At 39.1% G+C, this 24,876-nt stretch overlaps 1 protein-coding gene across 2 annotated transcripts in view; it reads right to left on the bottom strand.

Moving 5' to 3' along the window:
- MAPKAP1 (MAPK associated protein 1) overlaps positions 1–24,876 on the bottom strand; it is a 231,140-nt gene that overhangs the window by 114,234 nt on the left and 92,030 nt on the right. For both annotated transcript variants that reach the window (XM_060300435.1, XM_060300436.1), the window contains exon 6: positions 17,101–17,273. In XM_060300435.1, the coding sequence (XP_060156418.1) occupies positions 17,101–17,273 (173 nt within the window). The remainder of the gene's footprint in view (positions 1–17,100; positions 17,274–24,876) is intronic.

Raw genomic sequence — 24,876 nt, 5'->3', positions numbered from 1 at the left:
CAGGAGCATTCCAGGAAGCATCCCAGATTTCTACCAAATGTGATCTGACATGTTCATTCTTATCTTCAGAAAATACAAAACACACTAAAGTATGAACACAAGACAGATTAATGCTTATTGTTTTTTAAATGAAAAATAAAAGAATGCATGATTCTGAAATGTCCAGAATGCTCATTACATGATCTCTGCTGCTTATTTTGGTGACAAGCAATATTAAGAGTGTGTCAGGCATTAGCAAGAGAAAGATCCTGATGGTTGCAGCTCAGAAGTTCATCTCTTTGAAGTCAGAGAAAAGATTTTTAAGACTCCCAAGATTTCCTTTTCTCTAAAACACACCCCCCCATAAATGGAAAGTAGAACTGATAAATAACATCATAACGTTTGTCAAGCCACAGCAACCTCAGACAGGAATAGTTAAATCTAAATTTCCTGGTAAAGTTTTAGGGAGAAAATGTCCACTAATTTTTAGGTAGAAGCAAGACCTTTATATTGTTCTGTCTGAGCTCCTTTTTGGACAGTTTCTATTGCTATGTCTTTAAGTTCCCTGACCACAGCATGCTTCCTCCTGCCACAGCATCACTGCCACACAGTTCCATCTGCCAGGAGCCTTCCCTTGCCAAATGCCCCTGGCATCACTTTCTGAGGGAATTCCTCCCTGGTTCCCAGGTGAGGCTCTCACAAATGGCATTCCTTCCCCGCAGAGCACTTAACTCAGCTTCTAAGCAAACATTATTTGGCTTAATTATTTGCCCATTTCCCTCACTAGGTTGTAGAATTCATGAAAGAGAAACTATGTCTTGTTCCCCTCACCACTGTACACCCAGCAAAATGCCTGGTACGTAGCAAACACTCAATAAATATTTACTGAATGCATGAATGAATACAAATGATAAGTGAAATGAGCCAGTTACAAAGTGCTATTACACTTGATAATTTCTTCTTCCCCACCAAACTGTAAATTTTTTGAGAGCAGCAATTGCATTTCTCTTGTTCTCCATTTTATCCTCGATACCCAGGGCCTGGAACTCCATAAATATTTGCTGAATGAAGAAATGATGAGGGACTTAAGTCTTTGAGATTAAGCAGGATATCAAAAGAAGAGTGAGAAACGCATTTCTAAGGAAACAGCAAAAGCAGACATGGTGCGTGTCAAGAAGCTGCCAGTTAAAGAATGCGATGCGTTAGAATGTACGGGAGCATAGCTGGGGGTCAGATGGGAAGGGCACCTTAGGCTGTATTATTTAGGTAAACGGTTCTCAATGAAGACTCTAAGGAGTATAAATTAGAAGCAACAACCTAGAAATGGAAGGAGAGTAGACAGTGGCAGGCATGCAGACAGCAAAAAAAAAAAAAGGGGGGTGGGGTGGGGGTGGCGGTGTGGGGAGTATAAAGAATTCAAATTGCTAAGTTGTCAGAAAACGTATAATGTAAAGTCAAAAGTTCCTAGATACTTTCATAAGCCCACAAGGGCATCACTGTATCATAGCATGGTACCATTAATTGACTCATCAAGAAAGGGCTAAATTATGCTACTATTGCTGAACTAATACAAGTATTCATTGCAGTAGTAGCTGCTGGAGTTACAGTATTTAGCAGCAACAGAAACAAACATTTACTGAGCACGTGCCATGTATTTTCTCATTTTATTTTCATAACCACCCTGATAGGAAGTTTCTATCCTCATTTTACACATGAGAAAAATGGAATACATCGGCTGAAGTAATTCATCCAAGATCACCCTAATGGTTAGTGCCAGAATGCAAACCCAGACTATGACTTTGAATCCCACACTCTTAACCACTGTGTTACATACTGATTAAGAAGGCAGAGGAAAATGTTAACACATGTTGGTGAGCATCTATGAAATATTACAAAAATAAAGAAACCTCGATACTGAATGAGATAAACCTCAACTATCTAGGCGGTCCACCAAGTTTCCCAAGGGCTCTATGAGAATGAAGTGAATCCACAGTGAAATCCACTGCATGGCTGTATCATGTGTTGGCATACTCTACAGCTGCACTTTCCAAACATGTGGCTACTGAGTCCTAGTCTGAATTGAGATGTGCTGTAAATAGCAAATAAACACTGGATTTTAATACGTGACCAAAAAAAAAAGAACATTAAAAATCTCAATAATAATTTTTATATCAATTACATGTTGAAGTGATAATATTTAGGATATAATGGGTTAAATATATTATGAAAATTAATTTCACTTGCTTTTTGGAAATGTTTAAATATGTGATTACTAGAAAATTTAAAATTGTAAATGTGGCTTACATTTGTAGCTTGTATTATACATTTTTTCCGGCTTTATTAAAATATAATTCACATATAGCATTGTACAGGTTTAAGGTGTTGATACGATACACTTACGTATTACCAAATGATTACTACCAAGTAGTATTAGCCAATACCTCCATCATGGTGAGAACATTTGGCAACCTAAGCAACTTTTCAAATGTGCTGTACTCTGTTCCCAAGAACTTATAACTGAAAGTTTATAACCTCTGACCAACATCTCCCCATTTCCCCCACACCCTAGGCCCTGGTAACCACCATTCTAATCTCTGTTTCTATGTGTCCGCTTTTTTAGATTCCACATATAAGTGATATCATACAGTATTTGTCTTTCCCTGTCTAACTTATCTTACTTAGCATCATGTCCTCAAGGTCCATCTATGTTGTTGAAAATAGCAGGATTTCCTTCTTTCTCATGGCTGAGTAATATTCCATTGTGTGTATATATACACCATTATCATCTTTATCCATTCATCCATATATGAACAGTTAGGTTGTTTCCATATCTTGGCTATCGTGAATAATGCTGCAATGAACGTGGGAGTGCAGGTATCTCTTTGTGATCCTGTTTGCATTTCCTATGGATACATACCCAGAAGTGGGATTGCTGGATCATATGGCAGTTCTATTTTTAATTTATTGAGGAACCTCCATACTGCTTTCCATAGTGCCTGTATCAATTTCCATTCCTACCAACAGTGCACAAGGGTTCCCTTTTCTCCACGTCCTCACCAACACTTGTTATATCTTGCCTTTTTGATGACAGTCATTCTAACAGGTGTGAAATGATTGCATTGCATTTCATTTGGACAGCACTGCTCTATAGCCATAAACTTCCACTCACTGAGCACTGTGATAATCTCCAAAGTATACTACACCAGCTTTGTATAACACAGCAAAATTCTTCAGGTTTTTAGTATCAGTACTTCACCTGTCAGTAGCCTAATGAAGAGCAATAGTAAATAAGAGACCAGTGAAATACGTTGAATGTCTAAGGGACACCTGAAAAGAAGAAGGCAAGGAATGGCTATTCTAGTGTACAATGGAGTCACAACACACGACTGAAATCTCTGCATAAAAATTAGGACTAGTCAGGGCTTCCCTGGTGGCATAGTGGTTAAGAATCCGCCTGCCAAGGCACAGGACAAGGGCTCGAGCCCTAGTCCAGGAAGATCCCACACGCGGCAGAGCAACGAAGGCCGTGCTCCACAACTACTAAGCCCTCGTGCCACAACTACTGAAGCCTGCGCACCTAGAGTCCGCGCTCCGCAACAAGAGAAGCCACCTCAATGAGAAGCCCGCACACCACAATGAAGAGTAGCCCCCGCTCACTGCAACTAGAGAAAGCCCGTGTGCAGCAACAAAGACCCAATGCAGCCAAAAAAAATAATAATAAAATAAATAAAAATTTATTTTAAAAAAATTAAGACTAGTCAAAATTATTCTTAAAAATCCCTTAAATTATCTATGAAGTAAAATAAATGTGGTTTTCTGTCAAGAACAAGTGCATACCTCCCATCTCAAGTTCTTGACAGGGTAAAACCTCACTGAATTTTATTTTTTTCTCTTTTACAAATGGGTGACCCTAAAAAGATAGTGTTTCACTCTTGAATCTGGTGGAGAAATATAAATTAAGGAATGTTTTAAAAAATCTTACAGGTCAGAAATAGATGCACACAAATATAGTCAACTGATCTTTGACAAAGGAGCAAAGACAACTCAATGGAGAAAGGATGGTTTTTTCAACTGGATATTAAGAAGAAGAAAAAAAGAAAAAAAGAAGAAAGAAATCTAGACACAAACCTTACACACTTCACAAAAATCAACTCTAAGTGGATCAGAAACCTAAATGTAAAGCACAAAACTATGACACTTCTAGAAAATAACATAGGAGAAAAAGTAGGTAACTTTAGGTTTGGTGATGACTTTTTAGCTATAACACCAAAAGCACAATCTATGTAAAAAAATTGGTAAGCTGGAGTTCATTAACATTAAAAACTTCAGCTCTGCCAAAAATGCTGTTAAGAGAATAAAAACATGAGCAGACACCAAAAACAACGGAAACTACGAACGTGTGCAGCCTGCGAAAAAGAGACCCCAAACACAGTAAGTTAAGCAAAATAAGAAGATAGAGAAACACACAGCAGGTGAAGGAGCAAGGTAAAAACCCACCAGACCAAACAAAAGGAAATAGGCAGTCTACCTGAAAAAGAATTCAGAGTAATGATAGTAAAGATGATCCAAAATCTTGGAAACAAAATGGACAAAATACAAGAAACGTTTAACAAGGACCTAGAAGAACTAAAAAGTGAACAAACCATGATGACCAACACAATAAATGAAATTAAAAATTTTCTAGAAGGAATCCATAGCAGAATAACTGAGGCTGAAGAACGGATAAGTGACCTGGAAGATAAAATAGTGGAAATAACTACTGCAGAGCAGAATAAAGAAAAAAGAATGAAAAGATTTGAGGACAGTCTTAGAGACCTCTGGGACAACGTTAAACACACCAACATTCGAATTATAGGGGTCCCAGAGAAGAAGAGAAAAAGAAAGGTTCTGAGAAAATATTTGAAGAGATTATAGTTGAAAACTTCCCTAACATGGGAAAGGAAACAGTCACCCAACTCCAGGAAGGACAGAGAGTCCCATACAGGGTAAACCCTAGGAAAAACATACCAAGACACATATTAATCAAACTACTGAAAATTAAATACAAAGAAAAAATAATAAAAACAGCAAGGGAAAAACAACAAATAACATACAAGGGAATGCCCATAAGGTTAACAGCTGATCTTTCAGCAGAAACTCTGCAAGCCAGAAGGGAGTGGAAGGACACATTTAAAGTGATGAAAGGGAAAAACCTACAACAAAGATTACCCTACCCAGCAAGGATCTCATTCAGATTCAACAAGGAAATTAAAATGTTTACAGACAAGCAAAAGCTAAGAGAATTCAGCACCACCAAACCAGCTTTACAACAAATGCTAAAGGAACTTCTCTAGGCAGTAAACACAAGAGAAGGAAAAGACCTACAATAACAAACCCAAAACAATTAAGAAAATGGTAATAGGAACATACATATCAATAACTACCTTAAATGTAAATGGATTAAATGCTCCAACCAAAAGACACAGACTGGCTGAATGGGTACAAAAACAAGCCCCATATATATGCTGTCTACAAGAGAGCCACTTCAGACCTAGGGACATATACAAGCTGAAAGTGAGGGGATGGAAAAAGATATGCCATGAAATGGAACTGAAAAAGAAAGCTGGAGTAGCAATTCTCATGTCAGACAAAATAGATTTTAAAATAAAGACTATTACAAGAAACAAAGAAGGACACTACATAATGATCAAGGGATCAATCCAAGAAGAAGATATAACAACTGTAAATATTTATGCACCCAACATAGGAGCACCTCAATACATAAGGCAAATGCTAACAGCCATAAAAGGGGAAACTGACAGTAACACAATCATAGAAGGGGACTTTAACACCCCACTTTCACCAATAGACAGATCATCCAAAATGAAAATAAATAAGGAAACACAAGCTTTAAATGATACATTAAACAAGATGGACTTAATTGATATTTATAGGACATCCCATCCAAAAACAACAGAATACACTTTCTTCTCAAGTGCTCATGGAATGTTCTCCAAGATAGATCATACCTTGGGTCACAAACCAAGCCTTGGTAAATGTAAGAAAACTGAAATCGTATCAAGTATCTTTTCTGACCACAATGCTGTGAGACTAGATACCAATTACAGGAAAAAATCTGTAAAAAATACAAACACATGGAGGCTAAACAATACACTACTTAATAACCAAGAGATCACTGAAGAAATCAAAGAGGAAATCAAAAAATACCTAGAAACAAATGACAATGAAAACATGATGACCCAAAACCTATGGGATGCAGCAAAAGCAGTTCTAAGAGGGAAGTTTATAGCAATACAATCCTACCTAAAGAAATAAGAAACATCTCAAATAAACAACCTAACCTTACACCTAAAGCAATTAGAGAAAGAACAAAAAAACCCCCCAAAGTTAGCAGAAGGAAAGAAATCATAAAGATCAGATCAGAAATAAATGAAAAAGAAATGAAGGAAACAATAGCAAAGATCAATAAAACTAAAAGCTGGTTCTTTGAGAAGATAAACAAAATTGATAAACTGCTTGCTTGACTCATCAAGAAAAAAAGGGAGAACACTCAAATCAACAGAATTAGAAATGAAAAAGAAGTAATAACTGACACTGCAGAAATACAAAGGATCATGAGAGATTTACTACAAGCAACTCTATGCCAATAAAATGGACAAATTCTTAGAAAAGCACAACCGTCTGAGACTAAACCAGGAAGAAATAGAAAATATAAGCAGACCAATCACAAGCACTGAAAATTGATACTGTGATTAAAAATCTTCCAACAAACAAAAGCCCAGGACCAGATGGATTCACAGGCGAATTCTATCAAACATTTAGAGAAGAGCTAACACCTATCCTTCTCAAACTCTTTCAGTATATAGCAGAGGGAAGAACACTCCCAAACTCATTCTATGAGGCCACCATCACCCTGATACCAAAACGAGACAGAGATGTCACAAAGAAAGAAAACTACAGGCCAATATCACTGATAAACATAGATGCAAAACTCCTCAACAAAATACTAGCAAACAGAATCCAACATCACATTAAAAGATCATACACCATGAACAAGTGGGGTTTATCCCAGGAATGCAAGGATTCTTCAATATACGTAAATCAATCAATGTGATACACCATACTAACAAACTGAAGTAGGAAAACCATATGATCATCTCAATAGATGCAGAAAAAGCTTTCGACAAAATTCAACACCCATTTATGATAAAAACTCTGCAGAAAGTAGGCACAGAGGGAACTTACCTCAACATAATAAAGGCCATATATGACAGACCCACAGCCAACATCGTTCTCAGTGGTGGAAAACTGAAATCATTTCCACTAAGATCAGGAACAAGACAAGGTTGTGCACTCTCACCACTCTTATTCAACATAGTTTTGGAAGTTTTAGCCACAGCAATCAGAGAAGAAAAAGAAATAAAAGGAATCCAAATCAGAAAAGAAGTAAAGCTGTCACTGTTTGCAGATGACATGATCCTGTACATAGAGAATCCCAAAGATGCTACCAGAAAACTACTAGAGCTAATCAATGAATCTGGTAAAATAGCAGGATACAAAATTAATGCACAGAAATCTCTTGCATTCCTATACATTAAGGATGAAAAATGTGAAAGAGGAATTAAGGAAACAGTCCCATTTACCAATGCAACAAAAAGAATAAAACAGCTAGGAATAAACCTACCTAAGGAGAAAAAAGACCTGTATGCAGAAAACTACAAAACACTGATGAAAGAAATTAAAGATGATACAAACAGATGGAGAGATATACCATGTTCTTGGATTGGAAGAATCAACACTGTGTAAATGACTATACTACCCAAAGCAATCTACAGATTCAGCGCAATCCCTATCAAACTACCAATGGCATTTTTCACAGAACTAGAAGAAAACATTTCACAATTTGTATGGAAACACAAAAGACCCCGAATAACCATAGCAATCTTGAGAAAGAAAAACGGAGCTGGAGGAATCAGGCTCCCTGACTTCAGACTATACTACAACACTACAGTAATGAAGACAGTATGGTATTGGTACAAAAACAGAAATAAATCAATGGAACAGGATAGAAAGCCCATAGATAAACCCACACACATATGGTCACCTTATTTTTGATAAAGGAGGCAAGACTATACAATGGAGAAAAGACAGCCTCTTCAATAAGTGGTGCTGGGAAAACTGGACAGCTACATGTAAAAGAATGAAATTAGAACACTCCCTAACACCACACACAAAAATAAACTCAAAATGGATTAAAGACCTAAATGTAAGGCCAGACACTATAAAACTCTTAGAGGAAAACATTTGGCACAACACTCTATGACATAAATCACAGCAAGATCCTTTTTGACCCACCTCCTAGAGAAATGGAAATAAAAACAAAAATAAACAAATGGGACCTAATGAAACTTCAAAGATTTGCACAGCATAGGAAATCATAAACAAGAGAAAAGACAACCCTCAGAATGGGAGAAAATATTTGCAAATGAAGCAACTGACAAAGGATTAATCTCCAACAGTGACAAGCAGCTCATGCAGCTCAATATCAAAAAAACAAACAACCAAATCCAAAAATGAGCAGAAGATCTAAATAGACATTTCTCCAAAGAAGATATACAGATTGCCAACAAATACATGAAAAAATGCTCAACATCACTAATCATTAGAGAAATGTAAATCAAAACTACAATGAGATATCACCTCACACCAGTCAGAATGGCCAGAATGGCCATCATCAAAAAATCTACAAACAGTAAATGCTGGAGCGGGTGTGGAGAAAAGGGAACCCTCTTGAACTGTTGGTGGGAATGTAAATTGATACAGCCACTATGGAGAACAGTATGGAGGTTCCTTAAAAAACTAAAAATAGAACCACCATACGACCCAGCAATCCCACTACTGGGCATATACCCTGAGAAAACCATAATTCAAAAAGAGTCATGTACCACAATGTTCTTTGCAGCACTATTTACAACAGCAGCACTATTTACAACAGGACATGGAAGCAACCTAAGTGTCGATCGACAGATGAATGGATCTTTGCAGCACTATTTACAACAGCAGCACTATTTACAACAGGACATGGAAGCAACCTAAGTGTCGATCGACAGATGAATGGATAAAGAAGATGTGCCACATATATACAATGGAATATGACTCAGCCATAAAAAGAAATGAAATTGAGTTATTTGTAGTGAGGTGGATGGACCTAGAGTCTGTCATACAGAGTGAAGTAAGTCAGAAAGAGAAAAACAAATACCGTATGCTAACATATATACATGGAATAAAAAAAAATGGTTCTAAAGAATCTAAGGGCAGGACAGGAATAAAGATGCAGACGTAGAAAATGGACTTGAGGACACGCAGAGGGGAAAGGGTAAGCTGGGACGAAGTTAGAGACTGGCATGGACACATATATACTACCAAATGTAAAATAGATAGCTAGTGGGAAGCAGCTGCATAGCACAGGGAGATCAGCTCGGTGCTTTGTGACCATCTAAAGGGGTGGAATAGGGAGGGTGGGAGGGAGATGCAAGAGGGAGGAGATATGGGGATATATTTATATGTATAGCTGATTCACTTTGTTATAAAGCAGAAACTAACACACCATTGTAAAGCAATTATACTCCAATAAAGATGTTAAAAAAAAAAAAGTAGAAGCAACCAAGCTATCCTTCAGTAGGTGAATGGAAAAACTGTGGTATATCCATAGAATGGAGTATTAGTCACCATATGAAATATGAGCTATCAAGCCAGAAAAAGACATGAAGGAACCTTAAACACATACTGCTAAGTGAAAGAAGCCAGTCTGAAAAGGCTACATATGGAATGATTCCAAGTAGCCTACATTATGGAAAATGCAAAACTACAGAGACAGTAAAAAGATGAGTGGTTGCCAGAGGTGAGAGGAGTGGGATGAATAAATAGAACACAGGGCATTTTTAGGCTGGTGAAACCATTCTGTATGATACAATAATTAGAATTGTACAATACACAAAGTGTACCTAATGTAAACTGCTGACTTTAATCATAATGTATCAGCATATGTTCAACAATTGTAACAAATGTACCACACTAGTGCAAGATGCCACTAATAGGGAAAAATGAGAGGCAGGAAGGAGATAATGTGGGAACTTTATAATTTCTGGGCAATTTTTCTGTAAATCTAAAACTGCCCTAAAAAATAAAGTCTATTAAAGAGATTTAAAGGTAACCGGCTTTAGAACTGTAAAAAAATTCGAAATAGAAAATAAAGAAAACAAAGAAAGCATAAAAAACAAAGCTTAAAACAAGTAGACTGGGCTTCCCTGGTGGCGCAGTGATTGAGAATCTGCCTGCTAATGCAGGGGACACGGGTTCGAGCCCTGGTCTGGGAAGATTCCACATGCCACGAAGCGACTGGGCCCGTGAGCCACAACTACTGAGCCTGCGCGGCTGGAGCCTGTGCTCCGCAACAAGAGAGGCTGCAACAGTGAGAGGCCCGCGCACCGCGCTGAAGAGTGGCCCCCGCTTGCCACAACCAGAGAAAGCCCTTTCACAGAAACGAAGACCCAACACAGCCAAAATAAATTAATTAATAATTAAAAAAAAAAAACAAGTAGACTAACATGAAACCAACATGTCAGTAGTTATAATAAATGTTAGTAAGATAAACTTCCCTATGAAAAGACAGTGACTTGAATGGGCCAAAAAGGAAAAACCTCACAAAGGTATTCAACATAGCTAAAACAAAATGGCAAAGGTAAAAGGCTGAACAAAGATACACTGGAGAAGTACAAAGAAGAACAGTGGAAAAAATAGCTCATTGTTACTGAAATAAAGAAAAAGGCAGGGCACAATACATAAATAAAACAAATTGGACTGTTTTACATTGAAAAAGGTACATAAAGATATGAAATGCATGAATCTTTTTGTGCACTGATATATGTATGTGTATATATATATATATATATATATATATATATAAAGTGGAAACCGCTGAAATCTCAGCAGAAAAATCACATACACACACAGGAAACTTAATTCATTTCTCTGAATCATTCATGGACTAAAAATAGTCAAAAACTGTTAAGAACATAATAGTAATTAAAAATGCTGATTTAATAAGTATATATTGAATTCTGTAACCTATAGAGAATAATTTTTCCAGAATCTGTAGAATATTTATAAAACATTATTATACAGTAGGCCTCCCAAATATAGATAAATCTCTAAGCATAAATTTTATAGGGCACATTTTCTGGTCAACATTCAGTAAACATAAATCTACGTAACAAAGTCAAAATTTACATATTCAACTACCTAGAGACTGAAATGATTTCATTTAGCTTCTTCCAAATAGATTTTAGTTTCCTCCAAAATCAGTGCAACAAAATAAGCAGGAAATTATCTTAAATACCACACTTCAATCCTGCTCAAGAATTAACAAGTGTGAGTCAAGGAAGCCAAGAATTCCAGCCAATTCTCCATTCCTTCCCAGAGGCCACAGCCTACTTCCATAGACATTTTTCAAGGCACAGAGACAGGAGAACAACCTTCTCAAATAAATAATTTTCTTGAAAATAAAGGAAAGCTCTCCCATTCATCTAGCAATTTGCCCCACTGTGAATGAAGAGCTCTTCCACAGGGCCAACCCACTGGAAAAGATCAAGTAAGGATCTATTCCAACACTTAAGTACAAACAAGCTAGAAAGAAAATAAACCTGTACTTCACTTCCTGACAGGAAGAGATCCCAGGTATTTACTTTATAGACTGTCTTATATCAAACAGAACTGAGAAATCCACTATCACATAAGAGGTGAAAAAAATTTCAAAAGACCATGGCTTCTTTGGAGTCAACGTAATTTTGTAATTCAACATATACTTACAGAGCAACTGTTTTAAAATGTCAGCATGCTAGGTACACTCAGGAATATAAATCTTAATAAGATACACTCAACTTCAAAGGTTTACAAACTAGTACAAGAAATAATCTCTATTTGGGGGGTTCAGAATTGGTAATTAAATTGTTTCAATCTTCCTTAGCTTTACTAATCTTTGGTCTGCTTTGTTTATCAGTTTCTGATAGTAGGTATTGAAATTTCCTATTCTGACTGTGGATCAGTCAAGGATGCTCCTTAAAATTACCTTAAAATATTCTGAGACAATGTTGCTAGATGCATACACAGTCAGAATTATTATATTATCTTGGTGGACTATTCCTTTTTTCATTATGTAGTTTACCAAAATATCCCTATTGATATTGTTTTTGCCTTAAATTCTACTGTTTGACTCACTGCCACCCTCCTCCCCAACCCCCTTTTGCCAGGTGGAGCTGAAGACTCTCACCCATGGGAAAGGAGATGGCAGAATGTCTGCTTGACAGCTTTTGGACTGAGAAGGAAATAAGATTCTTTTTTTCTTTTTTCTAATTAAAAAAAGATTTTTTAAAATTTATTTAATTTATTTATTTTTGGCTGTGTTGGGTCTTCCTTGCTGCGCGTGGGCTTTCTCTACTTGTGGCAAGCGGGGGCTACTCTTCGTTGAGGTGTGCGGGCTTCTCATTGCAGTAGCTTCTCTTGTTGCGGAGCATGGGCTCCAGGCATGCGCAGGCTTCAGTATTTGTGGCACATGGGCTCAGTATTCGTGGATTGCGGGCTCTAGAGCGCAGGCTCAGTAGTTGTGGCACATGGGCTTAGCTGCTCCACAGCATGTGGGATCTTCCCAGACCAGGGCTCAAACCTGTGTCCCCTGCATTGGCAGGTGGATTCTTAACCACTGCGCCACCAGGGAAGCCCCAAGGATCTTTTGTAAAACAAAGGTTTTAAATTTTGATGAAGTCCAATTTATCTTTTTTTTTTTCTACTGTGGATCATGCTTTTAGTGTCATGTATAAGAACTCTTCATCTAGCCCTCAGTCCCAAAGATGTTTTCCTTTGTTTTCTTCTAAAAGTTCTATGGTTTTACATTTTACATTTAAGTTGCAATTTCACTTTGAGTTAATTTTATACAAGGCATGTGGTTTAGGTTGTAGTTTATTTTTTTGGCTTATGGATGTCCAACTGCCCAGCATCATTTGTTGAAAAGTCTATCCTTGCACCACTTAATTTGTATGTGCTTTTAATACGAAGACTCATTCTTATCTGCCTTCAATTCCGGGAAATTCTCTGGCATTAGCTCTTCAAATATTGTTTCCCTGCTGTTCCCTCTATTCTTTGCTTCACATATGGGAGGCTCTCTATCTTTCCCCCATGTCTCTTAACTTACCTTTCCTTCTTTGTATCTCTTTGTATCTTTGTGTTGCATCCTGAGTTGAATTCATTAGTACTATCTTTCAATTCATTTCCTCTTTAACTGGGCCCAGTCTAAAGCTTATCCAACATACTATTTTTTTTTTAAATTTCATAACTGCATTTTATATTTCCAGAACTTTTAATTGGTTCTTTTCTAAATCCACCTCTTGATTCTCATCTGCTCAGTTTTGTTTCACAATTTCCTAGAAGTTTACCCATGGGTGTTATTCCTTCATCATTTTGATGAATTTAAATATGTTTATTTGAAATTTATTTTCAGATTGCTTTATTATAATTTTGTTGGGTGTGAATTTTTCTCCGGATTATTGTCTTTCTTTCTTAGTACTAGTTGTACTGGTTTGCTTTGGAATTTTAATTTGCTAGCTCTTCTTGAATAGGAATGCTTCCTCTCTTTTTCTCTCTCCCTTTCTTCCTCTCTCACGCCTCCCTGTCTAATGCCACTGTCTTCCGTCTTCATCAAAGCAGAGGCCTCCAGTCTAGAGCCAGGTCTTACACTGGCAGCTCAGGGTTCCTATCCTTCGGTGATACTAGGGACACTAGGGATATCATAAACCCAGTCACATCGTGGCCAGGTCCTGGTCACACTGCTATCTTATTCCCCTGCCACCCCAGAAACAAAACTTGAAACGAGCCACAGACCCAGGCAGCTTTGTTCAGTTTCTTTTCATAGGCAGGACAATCCCACCCCAGCTCCTAGTTTCCAGCAGTGAGACTTCGTCTAGTCCCCATCCAGGCATGAAGTTCCTTTGGTCCCTATACCCTCAAGCAGTGTTTCCCACTTTTTTTGACATCTTGGGATACTTAGAAAATAACAGCATCTGTACGGCACACAGATAGATGGATGACTCTGTTCCGTACCCAGAAATGATGGCTGGAGGCTCTGACTACCCTCAGACCACCTAGTTGCCCTGAAGCCTGAGAAAAATCAGTATTTCACATACTGGTAAACTCATTCACAGCATGTTCCTTTAGAAGTAATGCTCTGAAAGAATCAACTCCCAGCACACTCTGCCTATTTCTGAACTTGGTTCTGTTCCTAGTCCACAGTTAACTGGTTACTAAAATACAAGTATAGGGCTTCCCTGGTGGCGCAGTGCTTGAGGGTCCGCCTGCCGATGCAGGGGACACGGGTTCGTGCCCCGGTCCGGGAGGATCCCACATGCCGCGGAGCGGCTGGGCCCATGGGCCATGGCCGCTGGGCCTGCGCGTCCGAAGCCTGTGCTCCGCAACGGGAGAGGCCGCGGCGGTGAGAGGCCTGCGTACCGCAAAAAAAAAAAAATTAAAAAAAATACAAGTATGTCAACAACATACTCCATTTATCATTACTATGCATTTGAAGCAGAATATAGAATTTAAAGCATGAACTTAAAGGGTCATCATAACCACAAGTCCGTGCTTTTCCCTCTGTTTAGAGCACCCTCCTCTCAACTTCTCTGCATCACCTTTTCCTACTCCTTCAGGTTTCAGTTTAGGTGTCGCTTAAGCAAGGTTGCTTTTCATGACTCCAGTCTCACCACCAAGTATGGGGTCAGAGCTTCTCAGGATTTTGCGTGCTACTGTATTGGATTATTATAGTATTGTATTATCATTGCCTAGTGTATTGTGTTATTATTGTCTATTATTATTACCTTTGACAATAACCTCCTTGATGGCATAAACTGCCTTTTTCACTCCTGTATTTCCAGATCTAGCACAGTGCCTGTACTAAGCATGAACTCAATAAATATTTTAATATCACCTATAACAGAGTTCCATGGTAAGGACTATAAAGTAATAGTGAAGAGTGGGGCTCCTGAGCCAGAAATTCCTGGGTTTAACAAATAACAAATGTTGACGAGGATGTGGAGAAAAGGGAACCCTCCTACACTGTTGGTGGGAATGTAAATTGGTGCAGCCACTGTGGAAAACAGTATGGAGGTTTCTCAAAAACCTAAAAATAGAACTACCATATGATTCAGCAATTCCACTCCTGGGTATATATCCGAAAAATAACAAAACACTAATTCGAAAAGATACATGTGCTCCAGTGTTCAAAGCAGCACAATTTACACCTACCAAGACATGGATACAACTTAAGTGTCCATCAACAGATGAATGAATAAAGAAGATGTGGTATATATATGCACAATGGAATACTACTCAGCCATAAAAAAGAGTAAAATTGTGCCACTGGCAGCAACATGGATGGATTTGGAGGGCATTATGCTAAGTGAAATAAGTCAGAGAAAGACAAATACTATATGCTATCACTTATACGTGGAATCTAAAAACTACAACAAACTAGTGAATAAAGCAAAAAAGAAGCAAACTTACAGATATAGAGAAAAAACGTTATCAGTGGGGAGAGGGAAGGAGGGGCAATATAGGGGAAGGGAGAAAAAAGGGATATGGAATTATATGAAATCACGTGTGTGAAACTTTTGGAAATTGTAAAGCACTACAGAAGTTAAATAATCGTTCATTCAATTAAAAAGAAAATCCTGGGATTAAATACCAGTTCTACCACTTACTGTGTAATTTAGAAAAGTTACTTAGCCTCTCTACACTTTAGTTTCCTCATCTGTAAAATGTATGTCACAGTTCAACTCCTATTACTTGCTGTGTAACCCTGGGCAAGCTCCTTTGCCTCTCTTGGTTTTGGTTCCTGCATCAAGCAGTGTTCTAAGGATTAACTCAGACAACATACATCAGGTAACTAGCACTTGCTTGCTTCCACTTCACGCTGAAAAGGGACAACACCATAGCTCAGCCTTGAGCACAGCTGCAGACTCAACCCTTTTTGAGCCTACATGGTATCCTGGTTGAAAAGGCTTTCTATTGCCATAGGAGCAATAAGGATTATCTTCATATCCACAATTTTTTCAGGCAAAGTGGAGGGCAATGTCAATGAGAACCTGAAAGAATAATTTTAAGTACAAATTTAATGTACCTAAAGGAAACACACACACACACATCTAACAGACTGGACCATTCTAACTCAAAATGTGAGAAGAGAAAGCCTCCATGAGAATCCATTTCCAAAATGAAGGCATCCACTACATTTAGCTGTATCCCAAACCCTACTGCTGGGAAGGGCACATAAAACTAGGAGAGGATGCCTGTCAGATAAGAAATTCAAATATGGGAGAACTAATGCAGCAAACCACTTTAAAGTTCAAGTTATGATGTACAGATATAGAGATTCTACTTTCAAGCACTACGTTTTTAATATAATAGTTTAATGAGGAATAGAGTCTAGTAATTGAGAGAAAAATTGATCACTGACTGATAACAAAGAAAACTGTAATTCAGACCAAAAGGAAATAAAGTAATAATCTTGGCATCAAGCAGACTGGAAAACAAATTCTGACTCTGTCATCTCCCACTGGTGTAAACTTCAGCAAATAACAACTCTCTGATCCTGAGCTTCCTCCTCTGCAAAATGAGGATCATGATGCTCACCTCACAGGAAGCGGGAGAATTAAATGAGAAATCAGGTATGAAGTGCCCAGCACCATGCCCAACTCATGACTGGTGCTCAACAAACACTAGTTCCCTCCACTACTGCCCATGCTCCTTTTATCAGCAAGCATCATAAAAGGGTTTGGATCCTGCTAAAATGCATTTCCTCATGTCTGGATTCACAAATTTATCAGTCTGTTTGCAAGCAAACTCTCTGAGATAAGCCTGAGTTACACAGGCCCAAGATCTGGTGAGCAACCTGACCTGGATCAGTGTGGACGTCTGGCTCCCAGGCCAAAGCCTAGAAAGACTGACCGGGCCCAGAATGCAGCATGGGTGGCCAGGAGACAGCCAGAGACTAGAGCAGCCAAAAAGAGGGAGGATTACTTGAGCTTCGGCTCCCGTCCTTCGCTTGTGTACTGCCAACAGATGAGCCCGATCAGATCCTGTACCCTGGCGCTGGCCATTGTCACCACGGTCATTGGCAGCAGTCTGTCCTGGCTTGAGTGCAGGGGGAGGTAGACATCGATCTTCTTGGTTGCTGTTGTGCCTACATGACCCTGTGGACAGAGCACATGCATGAGGGTAAAGCACACAGTTCCGGTCATGCAGACCCTACTGAGCTACAACGACTGCCCTCCAGGGCCTGTGTTCTCATCCTTTTCGCACAGGGCCTGTGTTCTCATCCTTTTTGCACATACCAGCGTATGAGCCTGGGGTGGTCCCAAAGTGGAAACATTGTCTAGTTTTAAGGGTTTTTTTTCTTCTTCTTTAATTTTTAATTTTCTAATGTTCTAATGGATCCAGCTCTGCCAGCAGTAAGGTAAATGAGCACTACGACTAAAATAAACAAATCAGAGTGGTGAGCAGACCTAACGTTTGGTATCAGGAGATTTGCTTTGTTACTTATTCAGTGTGACCTTGGAAAAGTCATCATCAGACCTTGGCATAAACTGCCCTCCCTGAAAACTGCCATATCACTCCTTGAGACCTTGGGATAAGCTGCCATATTCTCCAAGGAAGCATTTAGCAGTACTGGAACCAGGGGCTTGCCTTCTCAGAGACGATGGGGGGCTAATTCCATTACGCAGTACATCTGTTACTTCACTCATCTGAACTGAAGTTCAAGGGTCTCTGGTCTTATTACTGCCCTAATAACCATACTCACACTGATCTACATGTCCCTAATCCCTCCCACACACCTCTTTCTCCTCCCTCCCAAACCCTCCACTCTCCTCTGGAACTCCTGCACTAATCAGCAAACTTCCATACATCATTACTTTTTTTTTTTTTTGCCGTACGCGGGCCTCTCACTGTTGTGGCCTCCCCCGTTGCGGAGCACAGGCTCCGGACGCGCAGGCTCAGCGGCCATGGCTCACAGGCCCAGCCACTCCGCGGCATGTGGGATCTTCCTGGACCGGGGCACAAACCCGTGTCCCCTGCATTGGCAGGCAGACTCTCAACCACTGCGCCACCAGAGAAGCCCCATCATTACTTCTTTTTAAAAAACATTCCCTCCACCTTTTTGCCTTAATTGAAACCTGCTGATCATAAGGATACTACTTCCTCTGCTGTCCAGAAGACTGTTTTGCTTTGTTCTTTTTAACCCCCAAATCCTTAAGGCCAGGAGGTGGAGTAGGTATTCTTGTTCCTGCTACTTCCAAACTATTAATTCTCCTTTCTTACAAAAACCCCTGTTCCTTTGAGACCCAAGCCATCCAACTACACCATCCTCTCCCTCTCCTTTTCTGTTACCCACCACCCTTTCTTTGGTCATTCTCCTCCCTCACTGAAGGCCTGAGCTCTTGGCTCATAGTCTTTCCCACCCCAATTCCTGTCACCATTCCTGGCAATTTCATCTAAAAGAACAATCTGTCCAATACGCAAGTGTCTCAATCCCTAGACCACATCATCCCCAGTGCCTTTTCATCCACCACCTCAAATCACTTATTGTGGTGGGTACACCAGAGATCTGCACTAACTCCAAAATCTCAAGTTAGAACATCCACTCACTGAATACACTTTTTTTTGTAATTTTACTTTTGTTTATTTATTTTTAAATTTTGGCTGCACCATGCGGCTTGCAGGATCTCAGTTCCTGGACCAGGGATTGAACCCAGGCCATGGCAGTCAAAGCGCCGAATCCTAACCACTAGACCACAGGGTTAAAATCTGAATACACTTCAATATACCTCTACTTCATCTGTTCAAATAGTCCCTCAAATTCTCCAACCTATAATCTGTTGAACCACCACCTTTTAATTATCTTTCAGTCACCCTTATTTCCCAATACCACCCTCCAGATTACATGAGCCATTATAATCGTTCCTTTGCAAATACAGTTTTTATACTCTCTTCCTCCACTGGACACAATTCACAGAACCCCAATCTTGTATGAACCCAACCCTCTGCATTGCCCAGCTAAACATCACTGGAGAAAAATCATGTAACTGTACAGATTGATTTTACTTTAAATTCATGATGATAAACCTCAAACAGACACTCAACACTGTATAGCAAGCCTATTATATCTCTTGATCCAACCTGCACCCCACCTGAGATCACTAGCGCATACTTTTGCTTCTCTCCTCAAACTTCCCATGAACCTCACCTCTTGACCTTCAGCTCCTGTCCTTCCCTCGTGTATTGCCAACAGATGAAAAATACTGTGGACCCTTGAACAACACAGGTTTGAACTGCGAGGGTGCACTTCCACGTGAATTTTTTTCACTTGATATGGGCTACAGTACTATAGGATCCACAGTTTGTTGAATCTGTGGATACCAAACTGCAGCATCAAATTTGATCATGTTACACTCCTGTTGAAATTCCTTCAGTGAGTGGCTCCTATGATACTTTGAATAAAATCCAAATTCCATGCAGTGTGCAACAAAGTGCTGCGTGATCTGACCCCTGCCTAGCCCTCCAACATCATCTACTGCCACTCTACCCCCACCCCCCAACCCCGTGCTTCAGCTACACCAGCCTTCTAGAAGTGCCCTGAATGTGTGTACCTTGCCTGCTTCTTCCTCTTTTAAGGCCATAGCAAGTGCTACTGCTAGATTCACGTATCTAGAAGGCTCTTTCTCATGACTTTTGCATCCTCTATTATGTGGCCTCGGGCAGATTACTTAACTCTCTGCTCTTCCATGTCCTCATACATAAAATGATAATAATAGGACGTGCTATCTATCAGAGGACTGACTCTTGTGAGGATTATTATTATTGTTGTTATTCAAGGCTGAGCTCATATGACCCCTCCTCAGAGAAACCTCCACTGATAATCCTATAGAAAGAAGACCCTTCCACAGTTATCCTCTCACACATATGCTGTTCATTTCCTTCGGAGCACTTAACAATTTGATATTATATATTTATTTATGTACATCTTCAGTGTATGCCTTCCCCACTAGCCTCTGAGCTTCCATGAGGGGAATCATAATAACGTCTGCTTTGTTTACTGCTCTATACACAATGGCTAGCACTGTGCCTTGCGCACAGAAGACTCTCCAAAAAAAATCTGTTGAACTACAGAATGAATGCATGAATGAGTCAAATGCCTACTGGGACACATGGTAGGAACTCAATAAATGTTAGTTTCTTCCATCCATCTCACTTGCCCTTTTCTATGGGTCTGTTTCCTGATAGCAGATGGAGATGGAGGGACTTGAGCAATCAAGTGGTTCCTTAACACTCTATACAGAATTCTATCGATCTAATAAGGTGGGAAAAAATATCAGAACTAGGGTAAGGAAATACATAAAATCAGTTTAAAAAACATTTTTAGAGAGATTCCACTTCTCAAATAACCCAGCATCTAATATTAGATCCACTGGGGTTTTTTTCTGTTTTTTTTTTTTTTTACTGAGTTGTCTACGTTATAAAGCAAATAATAAAAAAGTAATTCTCCTACATAATGCTCGCTCCCTATCCCTCTCATGCATCCACATGCGTGCGCGCGCGCACACACACACACACGAGCACGTGCGCGTGTATTTTTCAGCTTGGAAGTAGTAACTCCAAGGACTAGAAAAGATGTCTCTAAACAGCTAGTGTTTTGATCCTGTCAGGCAGTCAAAAGGTTAAAACTAAAACAGTGGCAATCTTTCTGGAGTGGGTTTATAGCCCTCTTACCACTCTCTTCTCAACCTCATTTTCAGAACCCCTAATTGCTGTCACTGCTCTCCTTATTTCTGTTTATTCCTCCTCCTTCTTCTGAAGAACTGGAGCTGAGGGGCTATAGGAATCACAATATCTAAAGATACAAAGATTCAATGAAATGACAAATGTGAATGTACTTTGCAAACTATAAAGTGCTTTAGAAATGCAGCACAGTACATTAGAAAGGACCTAAGTTTTATAATCAGACCCATTTCTATTACTCAAGTCTATTACAAGGTCACATGAGGCCAAAGATGGATGCTATAGGAGCCCTAATAATAATACCTATTATTATAACAAAAACTAGCATTTATTTAGAGCTAAATAAACTCTGCTAAACGTTTGCCTAAGTTATCTCATTTAATTTTCACAATCACTATAAGAGGGAGGGTTCTATCATTACCCTCATAATAAAAATGATAAAACTAAAGCTTATAAGACTACAGTCATCTGCTCAAGATCTCATAACCAAAGTGAAGAGCCGGGACTCAAAGCCATGTCTGTCTGACTCAAAGGCCTCTACTTTAAACATCAACACCTTCTTTCACTAAAGTTATCCTAAATATAATCAATTCCCACTCTCCAAGGCTTGAAAATCATCTCCCCCTCCTTCTCACAAACATGCCAACAGCACTGCCTAAAGCAGTCTCCTACAGAAGGAGCACTCTGAGGGGCTGCCCAAGGAGAACCGGTAAGGATTGAGACTCCAGAGATCATTGCCACTGTCAGCTGACTGCAGGCAAGTCACCACTGTTTAGGAAATGAAAGCAGATAGTTATATGGTACTCCTACGCATCCCTTTACCCTCTTCATTTCATAGTGAAATAGCAAGTGTGGGGAAAACTATGTGAATAAATATGGCAGATACTTATTAAATGAATGAAGCATTTTATTTTTTTAATCTTCTAATTCCATCTTGAGGCACTGATGACAGGAGAAAAGTGCCTTGCACAAACCTTGAAATTATATATTTTTTAATAAGGAGCCTCTTCTGAAAAAACTCAAAAGGTGGTGGCAGTTAGCTCTATCTAATAGTCCCTGTGTTGCAATATTTAGAGAGAATCATCTAAAACATAAAACAATCCATCAATATAATAGAAAGTAATTAACTTATTAAAAAAAAAGTGACCAAAGAATTAAAAGTATTCATCACACATCAAGGCAAGCAATATTCCAAAGAGTAACATCTAACTATTAAAAAGCAACCAGCAATAAACAAAGATCATATACAGATTCACTGCATGGCAATTTATGTGTTCCACAGGATTGGGGAAATGGAGGCATAATTAGAGCACAAGGAAAGGGTCACCACAGAGACAGGGAAAACTGGTTTAGCTCCATCTTTCCCAATCACTCATGCATTCAACAAACACCCACTGAAACACCATATTGGGCTCTGAAGACAAAATTAAGTAAGACAAAATGCAGACCTTCATCAAATTCATGGTCTGTTGAAGGTCTATACTGTACATTGTGATCAAAGCTTTAAGAGGGAAAGTACAGGCTATTACGAGAGCTCAGAAACAACCCAGACTAAAGGGGGTTGGAAAAGGCCTCCCAGATAAAAAAATAAAAACCTTACCCTTCCATCCAATAGAACCACTAACCCAAGGAAAAGACACTTACTGTATTTAAACACCTTCTATACCAATATACAAAAAAGTGAATATGAGTTCTCCCTGAGACAAAGGATTATGAGCGTTTAGTTTTAATTTTCTGCTTTATATTTTTCTGCACTTTCTATACCAAGCATGTTATTACTTTTATAATTAGAAACAAAATAGTAAATATTATAATTAAATGAGAAAAAAGGAGATAAAAAGAACTACTGGGCTTCCCTGGTGGCGCAGTGGTTGAGAGTCCGCCTGCCGATGCAGGGGACGCGGGTTCGTGCCCCGGTCCGGGAAGATCCCACATGCCGCAGAGCGGCTGGGCCCTTGAGCCATGGCCGCTGAGCCTGCGCGTCCGGAGCCTGTGCTCCGCAACGGGAGAGGCCACAACAGTGAGAGGCCCGCGTACCGCAAAAAAAAAAAAAAAAGAACTACTACACAGAGCTTAAGAGTTTTAGGTAAGAGAAAGAGAGGATCAACTTTGAAAATGTAGCCTATGTTAAGGCATCCAGCAGAATTTACTAAGGACACATTATGTGCCAGTTGCTGTGACAGGCTGTTGGAAAAAATAAGTTGAAAATCTAACTCAGACACCTTTCAATGGCAAGTTAAGTAATTTTTACCAAAGAAAAATGAAAAGTAATAAACCCATATCGAGCTAACTAATTTGGAGTTGAACAACTCTTTCCAGAGCAGCCCCTAAATCAGGAAATGGCCCTAATTCAGGTTTTAGAACAAAAAGAAAAGTATTTCTGAAGCAAAACTATTCCTCAACACAACTGCAACTGATGAAGACAACTAGACTCCAGAGTTCATATCACATGGCCTGTCCATGACTTGATGGCCTAGCAAATGCAGCCCAAATCTCAAACTCAACATGTCCAAGACCTGTTTCCTCCTTTAGCTTGTCTCTCATTCTATATTTGATCTCAGTTAAGGCTTTCACCACCTACTCTGTCACTCAAGCTAAGAACCTTAACTCTTTTTTCTGTCTCATCTTTCAAATGTCTCTGAAAATCTCTCAAATCTTCCTCCTCAATGCCACTGCCCTAGTTCAAGCTTCATCATCTCTCAGCAAGACTGCTGTAGCAATCTCCCAACTATCTCCCTGTCTCTAAAATCTCTCCTCTCTCCAAATCTTAATTTCCTTACTGCTATCAAAGCGATTTTTCTCTAATCACTGAACATGCCTATCACTGAGAATACATGATGGCTCTCCCCAGTGTTAGCATTCCAGCTCTTTAGCATGGCAATTAATACCCTTTGCAATCTGGTCCCAATGTATCATCAATGAAGTATATTGAAGAGAAGTTAAGAGCATAGATTTGGGGTCAGCCAGATCCAGGTTTGAATCCAGACTCTGCCACTTCCTTAGCTGCTAGACCTGAGACATTGGGCAGGTAACTGTACTTCTCAGAACCTCCATTCCCTTACTTAGAAAAGCAAATAAAATGTATATAAAATGCCTGACACATAGCCGCTAATCAAGAAGTGTACCTCTTCTTCTGTCCTTCAATTCAAATGTCTCCTTTTCCTAGAAGGTGGAAGTCGAAATTAATTTCCTCTTCTCTGCCCCCTAACAAACTGACTTGCATAGTCTTATGGCTTCATTTTTCTCTACCTACCATTACAACCTCCTTCCCCACCCTCTCATGTAACTGTAAAGGGAAAAACTGTATCTCACCCATTTTGTATTCTCCAAGGGCAAAGAATATAGCAGGGGTGTGGTGTTAGCTTACTGAATTGAAAGAAGTCCTCAGAATGTCTCTCAAAATGGACCCACCACACCTAGCACTTCTCTCGTATCCCAGGTAAACTGGTTATACCTCTTCCACTTCCCAGGCCATTCTTCAGGAGCCCTCTTTCTCCTCTAAAATATCCCCAGCACCTAACATAGGGATGACATATAGTAGATACTTACACATATCGATGGAGTGAATGATTAATATTCTTTTAACACATGATTTTTAAACTCTTGCATTATATTATAGCATACAGAGGTACTATCAACCTGTTCCCCTATTATTAAATGGACGTTGTTTCTAATATTTCACTATTGTGAATTATATTCTCAGAAACATTCTCTTCTATAAATGTTTGTACATATATTCTAAGGAGTAGATTACTAGGCCAAAGAGTATCAATGCTTTGTGGCTTGTGATATATACTGCAAAAGCTCACTTTTTTTAAAAAGTGTCTCTAAGCCAATCATGAAATATCAGTACTATGAACTATAGGTCACTCAATTAATAATTAGTTCATAAAATGTAAAGATAATAAATTTAAAATAACTTCTATATATGGAATATGAATGGGTACAGAAATGAAATACACAGAATTTCAACATGATGAATTAAAACATTACATCTGTGCCAGATTTTTTTCCCATCTG

The sequence above is a fragment of the Globicephala melas genome, chromosome 6 (genome assembly GCF_963455315.2).
Source record: "Globicephala melas chromosome 6, mGloMel1.2, whole genome shotgun sequence".
NCBI classification, from domain to species: domain Eukaryota; kingdom Metazoa; phylum Chordata; class Mammalia; order Artiodactyla; family Delphinidae; genus Globicephala; species Globicephala melas.
Note: the sequence above shows the minus strand (reverse complement) of the source record. Positions and strands in the feature narration are given on the sequence as shown.